Source organism: Leptosomus discolor, chromosome 25 (assembly GCF_034619465.1).
Source record: "Leptosomus discolor isolate bLepDis1 chromosome 25, bLepDis1.hap2, whole genome shotgun sequence".
Taxonomy (NCBI): domain Eukaryota; kingdom Metazoa; phylum Chordata; class Aves; order Leptosomiformes; family Leptosomidae; genus Leptosomus; species Leptosomus discolor.
Window position 1 is genome coordinate 2,646,108 of NC_141415.1, and position 15,705 is coordinate 2,661,812.

The 15,705-nt window shown below is 45.5% G+C and overlaps 1 protein-coding gene across 1 annotated transcript in view; it reads left to right on the forward strand.

Annotated features, from left to right (window-relative positions):
* The first annotated feature begins 638 nt into the window (after positions 1-638).
* The window catches only part of WNT3 (Wnt family member 3), a 53,955-nt gene continuing 38,888 nt past the window's right edge, over positions 639-15,705 (forward strand). Inside the window, exon 1 of the mRNA XM_086478126.1 lies at positions 639-718. Within this exon, the coding sequence (XP_086334252.1) occupies positions 639-718 (80 nt within the window). The remainder of the gene's footprint in view (positions 719-15,705) is intronic.

The following is a 15,705-nucleotide window of genomic DNA, read 5'->3' on the forward strand; positions in this document are numbered from 1 at the left end:
CCTGCCTCCCGCAAGGGTTAATGTTCACCTCCCTCTCCATCTAAAGAATAAGTTGTCTATCTCACCCCCACCGTGAGATTAAGCGCAATCACAGTCACCCTTCACCCTTACCTTGCAAAGTCTTGGCATGCCAAGCCAGAAGCAGGGTCTGTGCATCCTGGGTTTCTAAGCGAAGTTAAAAACAAAAATTTGAAAAAATTTTTTAAAAAAAGGAAACACCAAAAATCTCACTGCCCCAGTAAAGTCTCTTGCAAAGAGGGTTTGACTGTGGAAGCGAGGGCTAGGAACAAAGTTGTGGGGTGGAGGGGGAGGAGAGCATGATTGACAGCCCTGAGCTGAGACTCATCCCTTACCTTGGGCCATGCGGTCTGATTGGCTGCCTGCTGACATCCCCAAGCCCTGCACTTTTTAATAGACGCTTTTGGATGATCTACAGGGAAAAGGCTTGGAGAGGTGTGTTTCTGACAAGCCAGAAAGTCATCCGCACTACAAGGGACTTTGTTTAACTCTTTTTTTTTTTTTTTTTTTTTTTTTTTTTTTTTTTTTTTTTTTCTGGAAGGAGGGGGATTCTTCATTTTCGCACTTAATGTTTTTCTGAAAACTTCGCTGAGATTTTCCCCTTGCACCAGCCTGGACTAATGGATTACCACCTGCTTGGACTAATTTTATCTTTTCTCTTCAGTGGCACAAAGGTCTTAGCCGGTTACCCAATTTGGTGGTAAGATTTCTTCCCCCCCTTCCCTCTTTCTATGATTGATTAATGAATTAATTAATTATTAGCTATGGGATTTGTGTGTATGCGTGTTTCTTCCTTTTCACCCTTCGCCCTGCTGAGCTGGCCACGACTGCATGTTTGATTCTAAGCATAATTTCTTCAGATTTGACCAGCAATTAATGAAAAGTTTGGGGGTTATTTTTAAAGGGCAGTGTCTAGGTTTCCCTTTGCACAAATGGAGTCTTCCCCACCACTCTTAATTTCTCCATTTTCATCACTGTAGCAATAGGCATTTGTTCTAGATGTAAAAAGATGCGGTTTTATTTTCTTGTGCAGTAGGAATTTTGTCTGTTGCATGACTGTGTAGCAGGTATTTTCTTCATTTCCATTAAACTGTGATCAATCATTTAAAAAAAAAAAAATTATATTTTCTTTCTGGCTGCTGCAGTTTTTGGACTTCTTTCTCTTCTTTTGTTGTATTCTGTCATGTGAATTTAGTCTGGCAAATAAGCTGAGAACGCAAATGGCACCTGAGAAAATACTCATTAGTAAAATTCCTCAAAGATGGAATTTTTTCTTTTTAATTATGGAAATGTCACTTATTCCCTTATACCAACAATAAAAATAATTTTTAAAAGAATTTGTTATATCTTATAATGTGGCTAATAAGTAGCCTGAGTTACTTATTTTAAAAATAAATATAACATATATAGACAAATAGGTTAACAAAATGTAATTAGAGGCACTTTAGAACAAAAAATACAAAATAAAACCTTTCAGGTCATTTCAACGCAGCAGACAGCGAGTTGTATAACAGAATATTTCAGTTAATTCGTCTCTTTATCGTGTAGGATTTCTCATTGGAATCTATCTCGTTAAGTTTCTGTATGTGCCAGGTAGGGGCTATAAGCCTAATGATCTGTAGGGCAAAGAGGGAGATGTTGGAATTTGGTGCTACTGAGATTGTTGGGTTATTTTCGCCTTTCCAGAAAAGTCTTTTTTTTAATTACGAATTAGATCCTTTCAGTGCCAACATGGAGATGGCAAGAAGTAGGTGGGAGTGAACTTGGAAATGGACTGCCATGTCTGGGAATATTTAGAAAGCAGAAGGGAAAAGCCCAATTTTTTTTAATAATCCACTTATTACAGTGGACGTTGAGAACGAAAATGTGCGGTTCCAGTAGAGAAAGACTGAGGATACAATGAGAATTCCATGCTTAGGAAGTGTTTAAAAGCTACGCAGGTTCATGAAATGGCTAAATCACAGCGTGTTTTCCTGAAGAATTAAATTATTTCCTTGCCCTGGGCATGGCTGCCTAACTTCAGGACCTAAGCCTGGGGCAGGGGAGCCTACTGAAATATAGACAGCATCACTCTGATTCCTTACACCCCTTTTCTCCTTCATCTGGGGACCAGCGTGTCTGAATGGGGGTGCACAGTCGGTTGTAGAACAGGTCAAAATTTCATGGCTGGATCTAAAGGCAAGAATCTACATGGGGCAACGACACCTTGCCGAGACATCAGCTCTCCTGGGGTCTCACCAGCTCCTGACCTGTATCAGGCTTTGATATAAATCGGGATTTAATGCCTGAATCAAGGAGGGTTTCGACTCTCAGAGCAAGGAACCAAAATCTTCTTGACGAAAAGGTCCGGGATTTTTTCCCTGTGTGGCAAAAATGTATCCCCCTGTTTTCAGGAGAAGACACTGCAGGCAGGTGCCTGCCCCATGTCCTTGCCTTCTCCAAAATCCCGACAAGTTCACCCAAAATGAACAATACAGGGGACATATAAGACAGAAACACCAGGGGCATAACAAGCAGCATCCGTGGGAAAGGAGGGAGTGGAATAAGCTATCAGCAGATTTCATTTAATAGATCTGCATCTCGCATATTTTTTGGAGATTCTGGCGATACCAAAGTGCCGGAGAAGAGTCTCCACTGCATTGAGAGGATGTGGTGAGATACCCCTCATAGGGCTGAGGGGCTATCAAAAATGGCACAGGTTTTGGGAGGTTTCTTGAAGGCTGAGGGAACAGAAGGGCAGAAATATCTGGGCAAGGACTCCCTGACTACTCAGGCAGAGACAATGCTTCCCACAGCACACAAAACCAAATATCTCCTTCAGTCCCACTGAAGGCTTTGAATATCTGCTCTGTGGAGCTGAGATCTTATGTACAGTGTGCTCTAGCATAATGTGATATATACTCTCAAAAAAAAAAAAAAAAAAAAGCATTCTTGTCCAATTGTCTTCCTGATCCTCTGATCTTTAGGCAGGCACAGAGCAGAGTTTGGGGGTTGAGTCCTGCTTGCAGGGTTCAACATGCCCTAAAACATGGGGAAAGAAGTAAAGATGGGGCACAGCATCAGCCCATTCCCCTGAGCTGGGCTCCTGCACCACTCCAGGCCAGGCTGGAATGGAGATCAGTCCTTTCCTATCTTCAGCTAAATCCATCTCTGCTAAATACGAGATCTTCAGGAACACTGTTCATCTTGCAGAGGTCAAGACTGTTGATAGATAGTGACCGGTCCTGCTGGTGCAACCTTTGTGGGCATTTTTCTATTGTATAGGGAATATTTTGGCAGCTAAAGCAAAACAGATCATTTCTGCTTTGGGGTATGAATGGGAAAAACGGGTCTACTCCTGTAGTGGGGAGGAAGTGTCTCAATGTGCACAAGCAAAAGAAGTGCAACGAAAATGAGGTCTCGGCACCTTGTAAATGGGTTTAGGGGTGGCTGGAATAATCCGGCTGCTCCACAGTACAGTCAGACAATGCCGGCAAGCAAGACATTGATGGCAGTGTGGTGGAAGGGATAAAAGCAAAAAGATGAAGCTGCTGAGGGTTTGCACTGAGTTGTGTTTTTATTGAGGGGCCAGGAAAGAATGATGGCCACCTGGTTATGTTATCTAGAGAGAGCATAACTCAACAGCAACCCTCCAGCTTGCACACCATCATGCTGGAGGGTAGATCCTGCCCTTGGCCTCAGTGGTGAAACATTATATGCAAGGCAGTGAGGCTGAAGCCGTCAGCTCTTGGCATGGGGAGCAGTCTGGACAGACGGCATGCAAAGGGAAGGATTTTGCTGTGCAAATACAGATCTGCAGTGTCCAGGCTTGCTGGTGGCAGCAGGAGCCACTGGGCTGCAAAGCCAAGAGGGGGGTTTGCAGTCCAGCCTGTTTGATTGCTCACAACTCCCTGACATCGTCCTGTTCCCGACCAACCAGCATTTTCCCAGGCAGTATCTGAGCAAGGTCCAGGGGTAGCACAGACTGTGGATGTAACCTTTGGTGAGCAGGGGTGGTATTTTTCCATAGGTCTAACCCTTCTTCACATGCTTCCATCCTGTTACAGAAGTGAAAAGGAACAAATGGGGCACAGATGGGAAAAGGTCATCTAAATGCTACCTGCGAGAGTGCTGACAAGAGGAGCTGAAGTCAACAAAAGCTTCCTCAGATATGTGTCCAACACTTATGCTGTCTGGGTTACTGTTGTTAAAAGAGGAGAGAGAAGGAAGAGATGGAGAAAAGCAGTGAGGCCATGCAGAGCAGGACTGCTGATGTTCCTGACCCTTCAGGGATGGCATGGATGGAAGCAAAGTGGGCGGCAGGGCTGTGGCTGACACCCCAGCCCCACAGGCAGCATTCATGGGTCATGGCAACAGCCTTTTCAGCAGCCAGCAGAAGGGATGGTGGTAACACCAATCACACCTGCAGCCGTTTTTTTAATCCCAAATACCCTAATGGCAGCATGGATAACAGAACATGTCTGAGTCATTGGGGTTGGGGGAGATCAAGGTATGAGAGACTGGTCAATGCAGTGAATAAACAGATTGATGGATGGGCCCAGAGCTTTCCGGTAATATCCCGAGAGAATTTAGATTAAAATCTAGCCCATGGCCAGAGCTGTATCAGTGTAGGTCAAAAGACATATAGTGGCCCAGGAAACAACTAGAAACCACTCCCAGGATGCTAATACGTGTGCAGGGGCTGAAGACAATCAAGGAGACAACTCCACCATGAACTGAGAAGAAATACCAAATGGTTTCCTCTTCCACGAACATCATTTACCAAGAAGGCTTGAAAACCTCTAGTGTGGCACTAGTCTGGAGAAAGGAGTCAGATTTAGAGTCATTGGTGCAAAGAAGGAGTCAAAAATTCAGCCCCACTCCTCTTAATGTTCCTCAAGACACAAGATTAATAGGTTGCCGACAATACCTGTGACTCTCACCAAGTGCATCTTCCCATCCAGCATTCACTGGCCTGGAAGAATGGCTTTGTCCATGATACGTTATTAAATTTTATTTCTATCCCTCAGAACTCTTTTCAGGGTGAGCTGGAGGCTTTGGCAGCTGGCTGAGTATCCCAGTGGCCTTGGGCCCCTAGGAAAAGGCAGATAGAATCTTAAAAACGTGTTCTTACTGGTCCCACAGTAGCTTCCTCATTAGGAAAAACCTGTATGTGAAAACCATTTGCATGTAGTTGTAGTCTGAGGTGACATGTAACCTGTCTTCTTTAGCTTTCAGTATCTCACCTTGCTGGAATGAATGGGAGATTTCATTTTCTTGGCAGACTTGGTTTTTTCATTCTCTGAAGGTTCAAAACATTTATATCCAGTAGCCTGTGCTTTGTTATAGGCATGTGGCCCTTAAAGCTTTATTCAAAAGCAGCACAATTGCAGTGCAGCATCACACTAAGGAGTGGGTTTCCTGATGCAAATCCAGCTGCTGTCGCACTACAAAGGAAGAAAAAGACCCCATGTATGATTATCCTACAGCTTAAAATGCAGCTGGCTCTGGGGAAAAATGACTAAGATAATGGTGGAGTTTGTCAGCGACAGAGCTGACTGCACTACCATGCAAACCCAGAGGTGCTGCTCTGGCTCCTGATCTGGCACATGAAGCCAAAGCACCTCCACCAGCAGCCTGTGCTGGCACCTGAAGCTCTGAACTGGAAGAGCTGATGCGTAAATCACGTCGCCTTCTGCTGATGCTGCTGGCTGGGTGTTAATGCCCACGAGCAGCCAGCGGGTAATGCCGCAGGCTGCTGCCCCCAGGCGTGTCAAAGCTTCTCTGCCAGAGCTGTAGGTGAAGCTACCTAGGGATTGCAGTGAGGCCAGAGGTAATGAGGAGAGATGCTGGGGCGACATGTGGTTGCTCATGAAAACAGCTGTCAATAACCAAACAGCCACAAGTGTTCAGGATCTTGTGGTTTTGAAGGTTTTCTTCAGCATTTTCCAGAGTCACGCATGGCCTGTGGGAATCCATATCACCACCCTGCCAAATAGGATGGGTAGTCCATGCCATGAAAGCAAGAGCTTTTCAAGCTGGAATTGATTCATCGTCTGTCCTGTACAGCAAACACACACGGGCAGCCCTAATCGCTGCCAGAGGAGAGCTTCTGAGAATGTACAGCCCTGTGAACTTCAACATACCCCAGGTCTTGGCAGAGTGTTAGCATGGCCAGGTAGCATCTCTTGTTCATTTTCTCTCTCTCCTACATGGCAGAATGCAGTGCAGTGGAGTCCTGAGTTCACCAACAGCTTCAAAATGCTCCCAGAAAACAAGTACCAAACAGTAAGCAATGTACACATTTCCCTAAATATCAGGAAGTCTCATTCCCTTGAAAACTAACCACTCAGGTCTCCTGGAGTGTCCCAGCCCCAGGGATCCACTCTGTCCTGCAGGGTCAACACAAGCCTGGAGCCAGATGAACACAGGGAGAAGGGCTCTGACTCACATAAAGACTTAAAAGTGATTCTGCCCTTAAGCCAGAAATCTCTGTTACCATTCTTATAATTAAATTCAGAAGTAAATTTAAGTAGTCACAAAGAGCTTTTTAGAGGCAGTTTAATTGCAAACCAATTGCTTTTCATTTGAATCCTTCATTAAAAGCAGCATTTGACAAAGTGAAGCATCTACCCAAAGGACCCTATGCAAGAGCACTGGAAATTCAAGGGGTACTTTTGGCCACCCAGTACTCTTAGCTCAGGGTTGGCTGCCGGGTGTTGGGGATGCTGGAGGCCACCAACCCATGAATTCACATGCCAGCTGTTCTACATGCTGACTTGCTTCCCAGCTATACATCAACACTCACCTTGATGTGGTCAGGTAGAAGCTTTACACCTCACCGAAACAGTTGTGTGTATGCAGGCAGGGAACCAGTGTTGGTGGTTACCAGCAGGAACATGAACACACAGTTGCGCTCATCTCAAACAAAATGAACCGTGGGCTGGGCTACACTGGGAGGAGGAGTGCGGGCAGCAGATTGAGGGGAGCTGTTCGTCCTGTGCTGGGCATTTGGAGCACCTGTAATACTGTGTTGAGAAGTGTCCCCCCCGCCAGCTCAAAAGGGATGCAGAGAAACTAGAGACCAGCCAGAGGGTACTCCCAAGATGGTAAGGAACTGGGGCACATGGCTCACCAGGAAATGTCGAGGGACCTGGGATCATTTAGTCTAGCCAAGAGAAGACTAAGGGCTGTTCAACAGCAGCCTATGGCTTCCTGAAGGGCTCTTACAAACACAGAGTCAATCTTTTCTCTCTAATGCCCAGCAGTATAGCAAAGGGCAACTGCCACAAGCTGGGACATTTGCAGACTCAGCTGCATGACACCTTGGCCACCCTGGGCTGGTGCTGGTGAGTGTCCCACTCTGAGCAGGTGCTTGGACTAGAGACGTCCAGGGACCCTCTCAGACATCATTTCTGTGACTGTGACACACACTTTGCTGAGGCCAATGGCTACAAAAGATGCAAAGTGTTAAACAGGTCCCTCAATCCCCAGCATACATCTAATGGGGGGGGGGCCTTCATTAGGACCCTGAGCACAACTAAGCAGCTCAAGGAATGACAGCCCAAGGTTTACCATGGCAACACACGGCCCAACACACCAGTGCCAAGGAGAAACCTGATGGCCACTCCTGTCACCCCTGCTATATGCTACACATCTTCTGTGCCCAGATATGAGTCATTGCCACTCCAACTAGGTCATGACAGGTCTTTAGCTCACAGTTTCTCACTGTGTCTATCTTGGCTCTATTGCTTTCCAGCTCCTGTAGTGCAGTCGCTGCCCTACTGGGTGTCTGAGCCAAGGAGAGATGTGAGAATGCCTTCAGCCCTTCCTCCCTCCCTGCCTGCACAGTACAGAACTGAGCAGCCTGAGCCCGCAGAGGACATGACTCTAAGGTCACTAAATCATTCCTGACCTTTAAATTACATTTTCATAATTTAGCTGACACTCTGAGGGCACTTGATTTCCACTGCTGTCCTGGAGGCCAAATGAACACTGCCCAAATACTCACCAGGGCTGGTAGACAGGAGCTAGAAGGTTATCTTCCACCTGACATTGGTGATAGGGTCTCAGTGATGTTCATCAAGCCCTCCCACTGCCAAGTCAAACAGTTCGACCTAAACTATTGTCTGAATTTTTTATGGAAAAGCAAGAAAATCTCTATGTAGCCAGTTTTAAAGAACTAAAAAGCAAACTTTAAATATAAAATAATAAAGATTAAAGAATTGTACTGTATATTGAAAATATGCAGATGTAATACATGGCACTTTCGATTATCTCTGCCATGTATTCAATGGAAAAATGTCTTCATCTGAAGTGAGCTACAAATCTCAGTTTCTAAGGCTCACCGGCAGATAGGCCAGCCATCTAGAAATACACATCACCTACTGTTCAGACACAGAAGCTGTTGGTCCATCTGCCAACAGAAATCTCAATGTGAGCAAGAGTGCAGTACTCCTCTTGCACAATGAGAATCAAGCTGCTTTAATCAATGTATGCTTAACTTATAAAATTGCAGTCAGTTGGGTTAGCAATGGTATTTGTTTAGGTACATCTCACTGCTAACACTCTCTTAGCATTGTAGATCTGATTTGCATGACTTGTGTTAAGCCAAAGTAATATCTATGGCAATTTGGCTCAACTTGAGCCTGTTTCGAAATTTTTGCCAGGCATGAGTGAAACATCCTAGGCATGTCTAGTAGGAGTCTTAGCAGCTGCTAGTTGCTGTTTTCCCACTTGCCGGAGTTCGGTGGGTTTTAGTATGTGATGGCATATCAAATATGGAATATTTTTGAGCATTAAAACAGCACGCATTCTGGATTCAGAGTCCAGCCGTTCAGCAGTGTGGACACGTACAAAGTCCTTGATGAAAGTCAAGGCCTTTGTCCATCCAAGAAATACTTTTGAGTAGCGATTATCATTTTTACAGCATTATGAAGCTCATAACAAAGGCTTTTTGAAGATGGATTCGTGGGTTTTATTTGTGTCCGTATAGATATGATCATGTCTCAGGAAATAGGGTCAAACCTCGAAATAAAGATCCAATAGGCTGGCATTCCTCCTCTATTTAAGCACACTCTTAATCTCAGTTTCCTAAAGGCAGTGGCTTTAAATGGAGCTTGCAATGGAAATTGTGCTCAACCTCACATAGCTCTAAGAGTTATAAACTACTTCTCAAAATACTAATCTTTAGCAAGAGAATTGCAATGGGATTTCTCTCCCAGAAATGTGGGATCCTGCTGTATGCAAATCACCAAGGCACAGTCTGCTGCTGCCTCTCTGTAAAGTAGACCTACAGAAAGTCTGTCTTAGGTCTGATGTTGGAAAGGATGAAATCACCTGGTCTCATTCCTCTGTTGGTAGATGGAGTCACCCCATGACTGCAGACTAGACACCTACTTTCCACTGGATATTGTTGGGATGACACAAATTCAATGTTCCCCATCTCTTGCATATGTCCATAACCTCATTCTTCTTCAGTTCCCAATACCACTCAGTGGATCTGTCAGTGATTCTCCTAAAGGATCTGAAATGGGGAGGATTTGTCAGGAACTTGGCTGTATAATTTACATATCACATATACAGACAGTTACAGCTCATGTTTCTTAAATTACTTGAAATTTAATTTTAGCCTTCTGCTGGCAGATGCAATCTTATTTTTGCTGACCTGATCTGAAGTTCACTTTATATCTACAAACAGAAGTGGTTTAATATTACTCAAGTTTGTAGGTAATACTACAGTGATACTGGATGTAATGAAAAGCTTCTGACATGAGGCTATGTTATTTAGGGTTATTTAGTTGAAATTTTCAGGGTAAGGGCCATATCGGGGTGGGGCACAGGCTGAGAAACACTGTTAGATTAACACTTAGTGCCTTTTTAACACTATCTGTGTATTGACTTCATATGATTTACAGCTTTTCCTATGATAATACCTGAAAAGAAAGCTCAGGACTAGGCATATCGTGAGAGTCCCCACCTCCTCCAGTCCAGGAGCTTTCTGTTTCTTGACATTTACTCTGACTAGAAGTGTAACCAGGACTCCTTAAAAATTCCAAACTAACCCTAAAACAGAGCATATTTACAAACCACTGGGTAAGACAGTGGTCTTTTACAAATATTTCTGGTCTCCCTTGTCTAACACATTATCCTAGCTAGAGGACGCCTGTTTCCAGATCATATATCCAGTATGTTTAGCAGACTGATAACCTAGTGCTGATGCAGGTTAGTGCAGAAAACCTCCACTGTCACCTAAGATAGAAACTACGGGCCGTTCTTGGCGGAAAGGGCTTCTACTGCACAGGCTTGAAACTGGAATATTTAACCTGTAACAACAAAAATGTTGATCACCAGGACTGTTAATGCAGTTGCTTTGCCATCTCTGAAAACATGACAAACCCATGCTTTGATAAGCAAATTTGCTATGACAAAGGAGTCGAACTCTTTCTAATTCTTTTTCTAATGACAGATTTCCCGATTTGCTAATTTGTCTTTTTCACAGTTCTCTGAACTTCTCCGGTTTTAATTAATCTTAGAAACCTAATCAAGTCTAACTGGCACCTTTTCCAGTACTTGCACCTTTCATTTTTGAAGGAGAAACACTTTCCCCAAGCCCCTCTAGCATCGCATTGGCTCAGACACTGGACCTTCCTCCACCTTTTCGACAAATAGACTCTTCAAGACTAAACCAGAAGGGGTTAGGGTTAGGTGATAAAATTTTGATTATTTTTTTTTAATTCTGATCCCACTTCTATGTCTCATAGTCATCTAGTTTTCAATCCAGGGAACTACAAACCAGTCAGCCTCACCCCCATCCCTGGAAAGGTGATGGAACAGCTCATCCTGGCTGTTATCTCTAAACTAGTGGAGGAAAAAAAGGTTATCAGGAGTAGTCAGCATGGATTCACCAAGGGGAAATCATGCCTGACCAACCTGATAGCCTTCTACGATGGCATGACTGGCTGGGTGGACGAGGGGAAAGCACTAGATCTTGTCTACCTTGACTTTAGCAAGGCTTTTGACACTGTCTCCCACCTCACAACCTCATGGGTAAACTTAGGAAGTGTGGGATAGATGAGTGGACAGTGAGGTGGATTGAGAACTGGCTGAAGGACAGAGCTCAGAGAGTTGTGATCAGGGGTGCTGAGTCTAGTTGGAGGCCTGTGACTAGTGGTGTTCCCCAGGGGTCAGTCCTGGGCCTGGTCCTGGATGAAGGGGCAGAGTGCACCCTCAGCAAGTTTGCTGATGATACTAAACTGGGAGGAGTGAGTGACACACCAGAAGGCTGTGCTGCCATTCAGCGAGACCTGGACAGGCTGGAGAGCTGGGCAGAGGAACCTGATGAGGTTCAATAAGGGCAAGTGTAGGGTCCTGCACCTGGGGAGGAACAACCCCACACACCAGTACAGGCTGGGGGTGACCTGCTGGAGAGCAGCTCTGCGGGGAAGGGCCTGGGAGTGCTGGTGTGCAGCAAGTTGACCATGAGCCAGCAATGAGCCCTCATGGCCAAGGAGGCCAATGGCATCCTGGGGGGCATTAAGAAGAGTGTGACCAGCAGGCCGAGGGAGATTCTCCTCCCCCTCTACTCTGCCCTGGTGAGGCCACATCTGGAGTGCTGTGTCCAGTTCTGGGCCCCCCAGCTCAAGAGGGACAAGGAACTACTGGAGAGAGTCCAGCGGAGGGCTACAGGGATGATGAGGGGGCTGGAGCGTCTCTCCTATGAGGAAAGGCTGAGAGACCTGGGGCTCGTTAGCCTGGAGAAGAGAAGGCTGAGAGGGACCTTATCAACACCTATAAATATCTAAAGGGTGGGTGTCAGAGGATGGGGACAGGCTCTTCAGTGGTGCCCAGTGACAGGATAAGGGGCAACGGGCACAAACTGGAGCACAGGAGGTTCCGCCTCAACATGAGGGAAAACTTCTTTCCATTAAGGCTGACAGAGCCCTGGAAGAGGCTGCCCAGGGGGGTTGTGGTCTCCTTCCCTGGAGATATTCAAAACCTGCCTGGACATGACCCTGTGTAACCTGCTGTAGGTGACCCTGCTTTAGCTGGGGGGTTGGACTAGGTGATCCCCAGAGGTCCCTTCCAGCCCCTGCCATTCTGGGATTCTGTGAAGAATTATAATTAAGAAATTTGCAGTGAATCTTGAAAAATGCCACAGGGGCTTTTCACAGCTCTAGTGGAGTCCTAACAAATGCCACTCCACTCAACTTCTTCCTCCTTCCTCCTCTCCTCCCACAGGAGACAATTTGCAGTACAGGTAGCTTCATCTTAGCTAGTTGTCTTACGGACAATGCCACATTTGCAGCATGGGTTTTACTTGCAGAGGTCTAAAAAGAGACGAGTGCCTATTTTGCTCCTTGGATTATGGTGGCAGACCAGGACAATGGTCTCAGCTGAAATGTCTGCAGTCCATCAGATGACTCCCATCATCTGCGTGTACAATACAGCTGGGTCCAGACTTGTCTGCAAACCTCACAAAATTATTTATTTTCTTGTAGTTACAGCCTCCAGGCCAGATTCCAGCCAACAGCAGAGATATCCTATGCCTCAGCCATGCCATTCCCTCATTGCTGATCTGTTTTCCACCGGATTTCCTAATATGTGATTCCCATGACTGATGATGCTTTCAATACTTAAGGGGTTGGTTTGTTCATTTGTTTTCGTTATTGCAAAAGATTTTAAATTCTTTTAAAATTCTAACTGATTATTGCATTGTATGTGCTCTGACCTCACTATACTTGTTACCAACCAGACCACCTTTAATAAGTTTTTAATTAAATCCATCCGATTTATGTTTGACAAGTAGTTTATGTAGTACACTGAGTTATGGCTATCTCTATATTTTCATCTTTCATTTCAGTTTGTTCATTTTATTCTGTAAATCTCCTAAAAATAAGATCTATAGGAAATATGTCCTTGGTGGCTTTAGTGAGGCATGACCTGTTGCTTCTGTTTGGTTAAGGGAGAAAGCTGAGAGAGTCTGGGAGATTATATAAGCCCTTACAAAAAGGGAGCCTTTGCCTCAAACAAAGGCAACAGTGGTGCAATGTTCAGGATCATAGTTTTGGAGACTTAAGTTCTACTAAAACCCCCCCGAAGGAGTCTCACTCCATGTCTGCTGGGGCCATGTCTGCAGTCTTCACAGTCTTATCATGAACAGTAGTCTCATGCCTTGGGGGCAACCCTTACTCAACCTTTGATCAGATAAATGAGAGCTTGCACAAATGCACTACACGAATTAGGAATAGCCAGACAATAGGGAGTCACACCAGTGATAGCGCTATCATCTACATACTAAATGGTCTAGTTCTTGAACTGCTTGAAAATGAGCCTTTTATACCCAGAGGAGACAGATGAGTCTTCCCAGATGTTCAGAAATTATATTGCTCCGTTTAGAACAGCTGCGTGCATTGCCATGGTGGTGTCTCCCACCGTACCACTAGTACTGGTGCTACGTCACTTAGCTGCACTGCAATAACCACTTTTGTTTAGTGCAATCCAGCAGGCCTGGCTCAAAGGATTGTAGTTACATTCATAACAAAATGATCAATATAATATCCGTGGTCTTAATGGTCTACCAGACTTGAGTCTTTGGTGTCCAAGCCTGCCTGGGTTTCAGTTGTGCTTCTCTCTTACTCTGTACAACCCAGCAGCCCTGTAATCCAGCATCCAGAAAACTAGACTGTGAAATATGGCTTGGTGACAGCTGGTGAGGCTTGTCCATGGATTAGGTTTCAGTGGAGAAAACACTTGAGTTCTACTTTGAGCCTTGAGGCCTTGGCTATTAGGTGTGCATTGGTTTTGCTGCGTGGGTGGAAAACATACACAAACTGGAAAAACATCTTTCTGAGGTGGTTTTGAACATCGTGTATTCAAGGCTTGCTGGTAACCTACGAGAAGTGAACAATGAGGTGTAAAAAATCTCCACTGAGTACTGAAATGACTTACATTAAAGAACTTTTCTGGAGGTAAGGATGTTGATGGTTAAACAACATTTGCTTCAAGGTTGTGTTTTCAGCCTTTGTTTTCTCTAGTCATATCAGACTCCAGTATATCACTACTGAATTTTCAGTAATAAGTCAACAGCCGGGTTCTGCCTGGCCTTACACATTATATCGCCTAATAGTGGGTCCCCATCCCTCTACCCAGATCCCCAAGATGCTTTTAGCTCATTTAAGCTCAATACAGCTGGTATTGGCCAGAAAAAAAGCCAGATACCAAATGATTAAAAAGAAGAAATTTCTCAGTAATAACCAAAACTGTAAGAAAAGGTATAATTTTTCAGATTGATTCTTAGAATCCTAGAATGTATTGGTTTGGAAGGGACCTCTAAAAGCCATCTAGTCCAACCCCCCTACAATAAGCAGGGACGTCTCTAACTAGGTCAGGTTGCTCAGAGCCCCATCAAGCCTGACCTTGAATGTCGCCAGGGATGAGGCTTCCACTACCTCTCTGGGCAACCTGTTCCAGTGATCCACCACCCTCATATTAAAGAACTTTTTCGCGATGTCCAACCTAAACCTACACTTTTCTAGCTTAAAACCATTACCCCTCATCCAATCGCTACAAACCCTGGTGAACAGTTCTTCTCCTGCCTTCTTATAGGCTCCTTTCAGGTATTGGAAGGTCACTATAAGGTCCCTCAGAGCCTTCTCTTCTCCAGGCTGAACAACCCCAACTCTTTCAGCCTGTCATCACAGGAGAGGTGCTCCAGCCCTTTGATCATTTTCATGGCCCTCCTCTGGACCCACTCCAACAGGACCACGTCCTCCTTGTGTTGGGGGCTCCAGAGCTGGCACAGTACTGCAGGTGGGGTCTCACGAGGGAGAGCGGAGGGGCAGAGTCACCTCTCTCCATCTGCTGGCCACACTTCTTTTGATGCAGCCCAGGATGCGATTGGCCTTCTGGGCTGCAATGGCGCACTGGTGGCTCATGTCCAGCTTTTCATCCACCAGCACCCCCAAGTCTTATTCCACAGAGCTGCCTGCATTGATACTAGCAGTTGCTCCAGCCCAGGTGCAGGACCCTGCACTTGGCCTTGTTGAACCTCATGAGATTCACATGGGCCCATCTCTCCAGCCTGTCCAGGTCCCTCTGGATGGCCTCCCGTCCCTTTGGCATATCAAGTGCACCACCCAGCTTGGTGTCATCAGCAGACTTGTTGAGGTTGCACTTAATGCCACTGTCAATATCATTAATGAAGATATTGAAAAACACTGGTCCCACTACGGACCCCTAGGGGACACCACTTGTCACTGTTTTCCATCTGGACATCGAGCCATTGACCACTACTCTCTGGATGTCACCATCCAGAAAATTCCTTATCCACTGAACCCGTATCTGTCTAAGTTAGAGAGAAGGGTGTTGTGGGGGACCATGTCAAATGCCTCACAGAAGTCCAGATAGATGACAGCCATAGCTCTTCCCTTGTCCACCGATGATGCAGTCACTCCATTGTAGAAAGCCAGTAGGTTGGTCAGGCAGGACTTGCCCCCAGTAAAGCCATGCTGACTGTCTTGAATCACCTTCGCGTCCTCCATGTGCCTTAGCACATCACAGAATCACAGAATATCAGGGGTTGGAAGGACCTTGAAAGATCATCCAGTCCAACCCCCCTGCCAGAGCAGGACCACCCAGAGCAGGTCACACAGGAATGCATCCAGGCGGGTTTTGAATGTTTCCAGAGAAAGAGACTCCACAACCTCT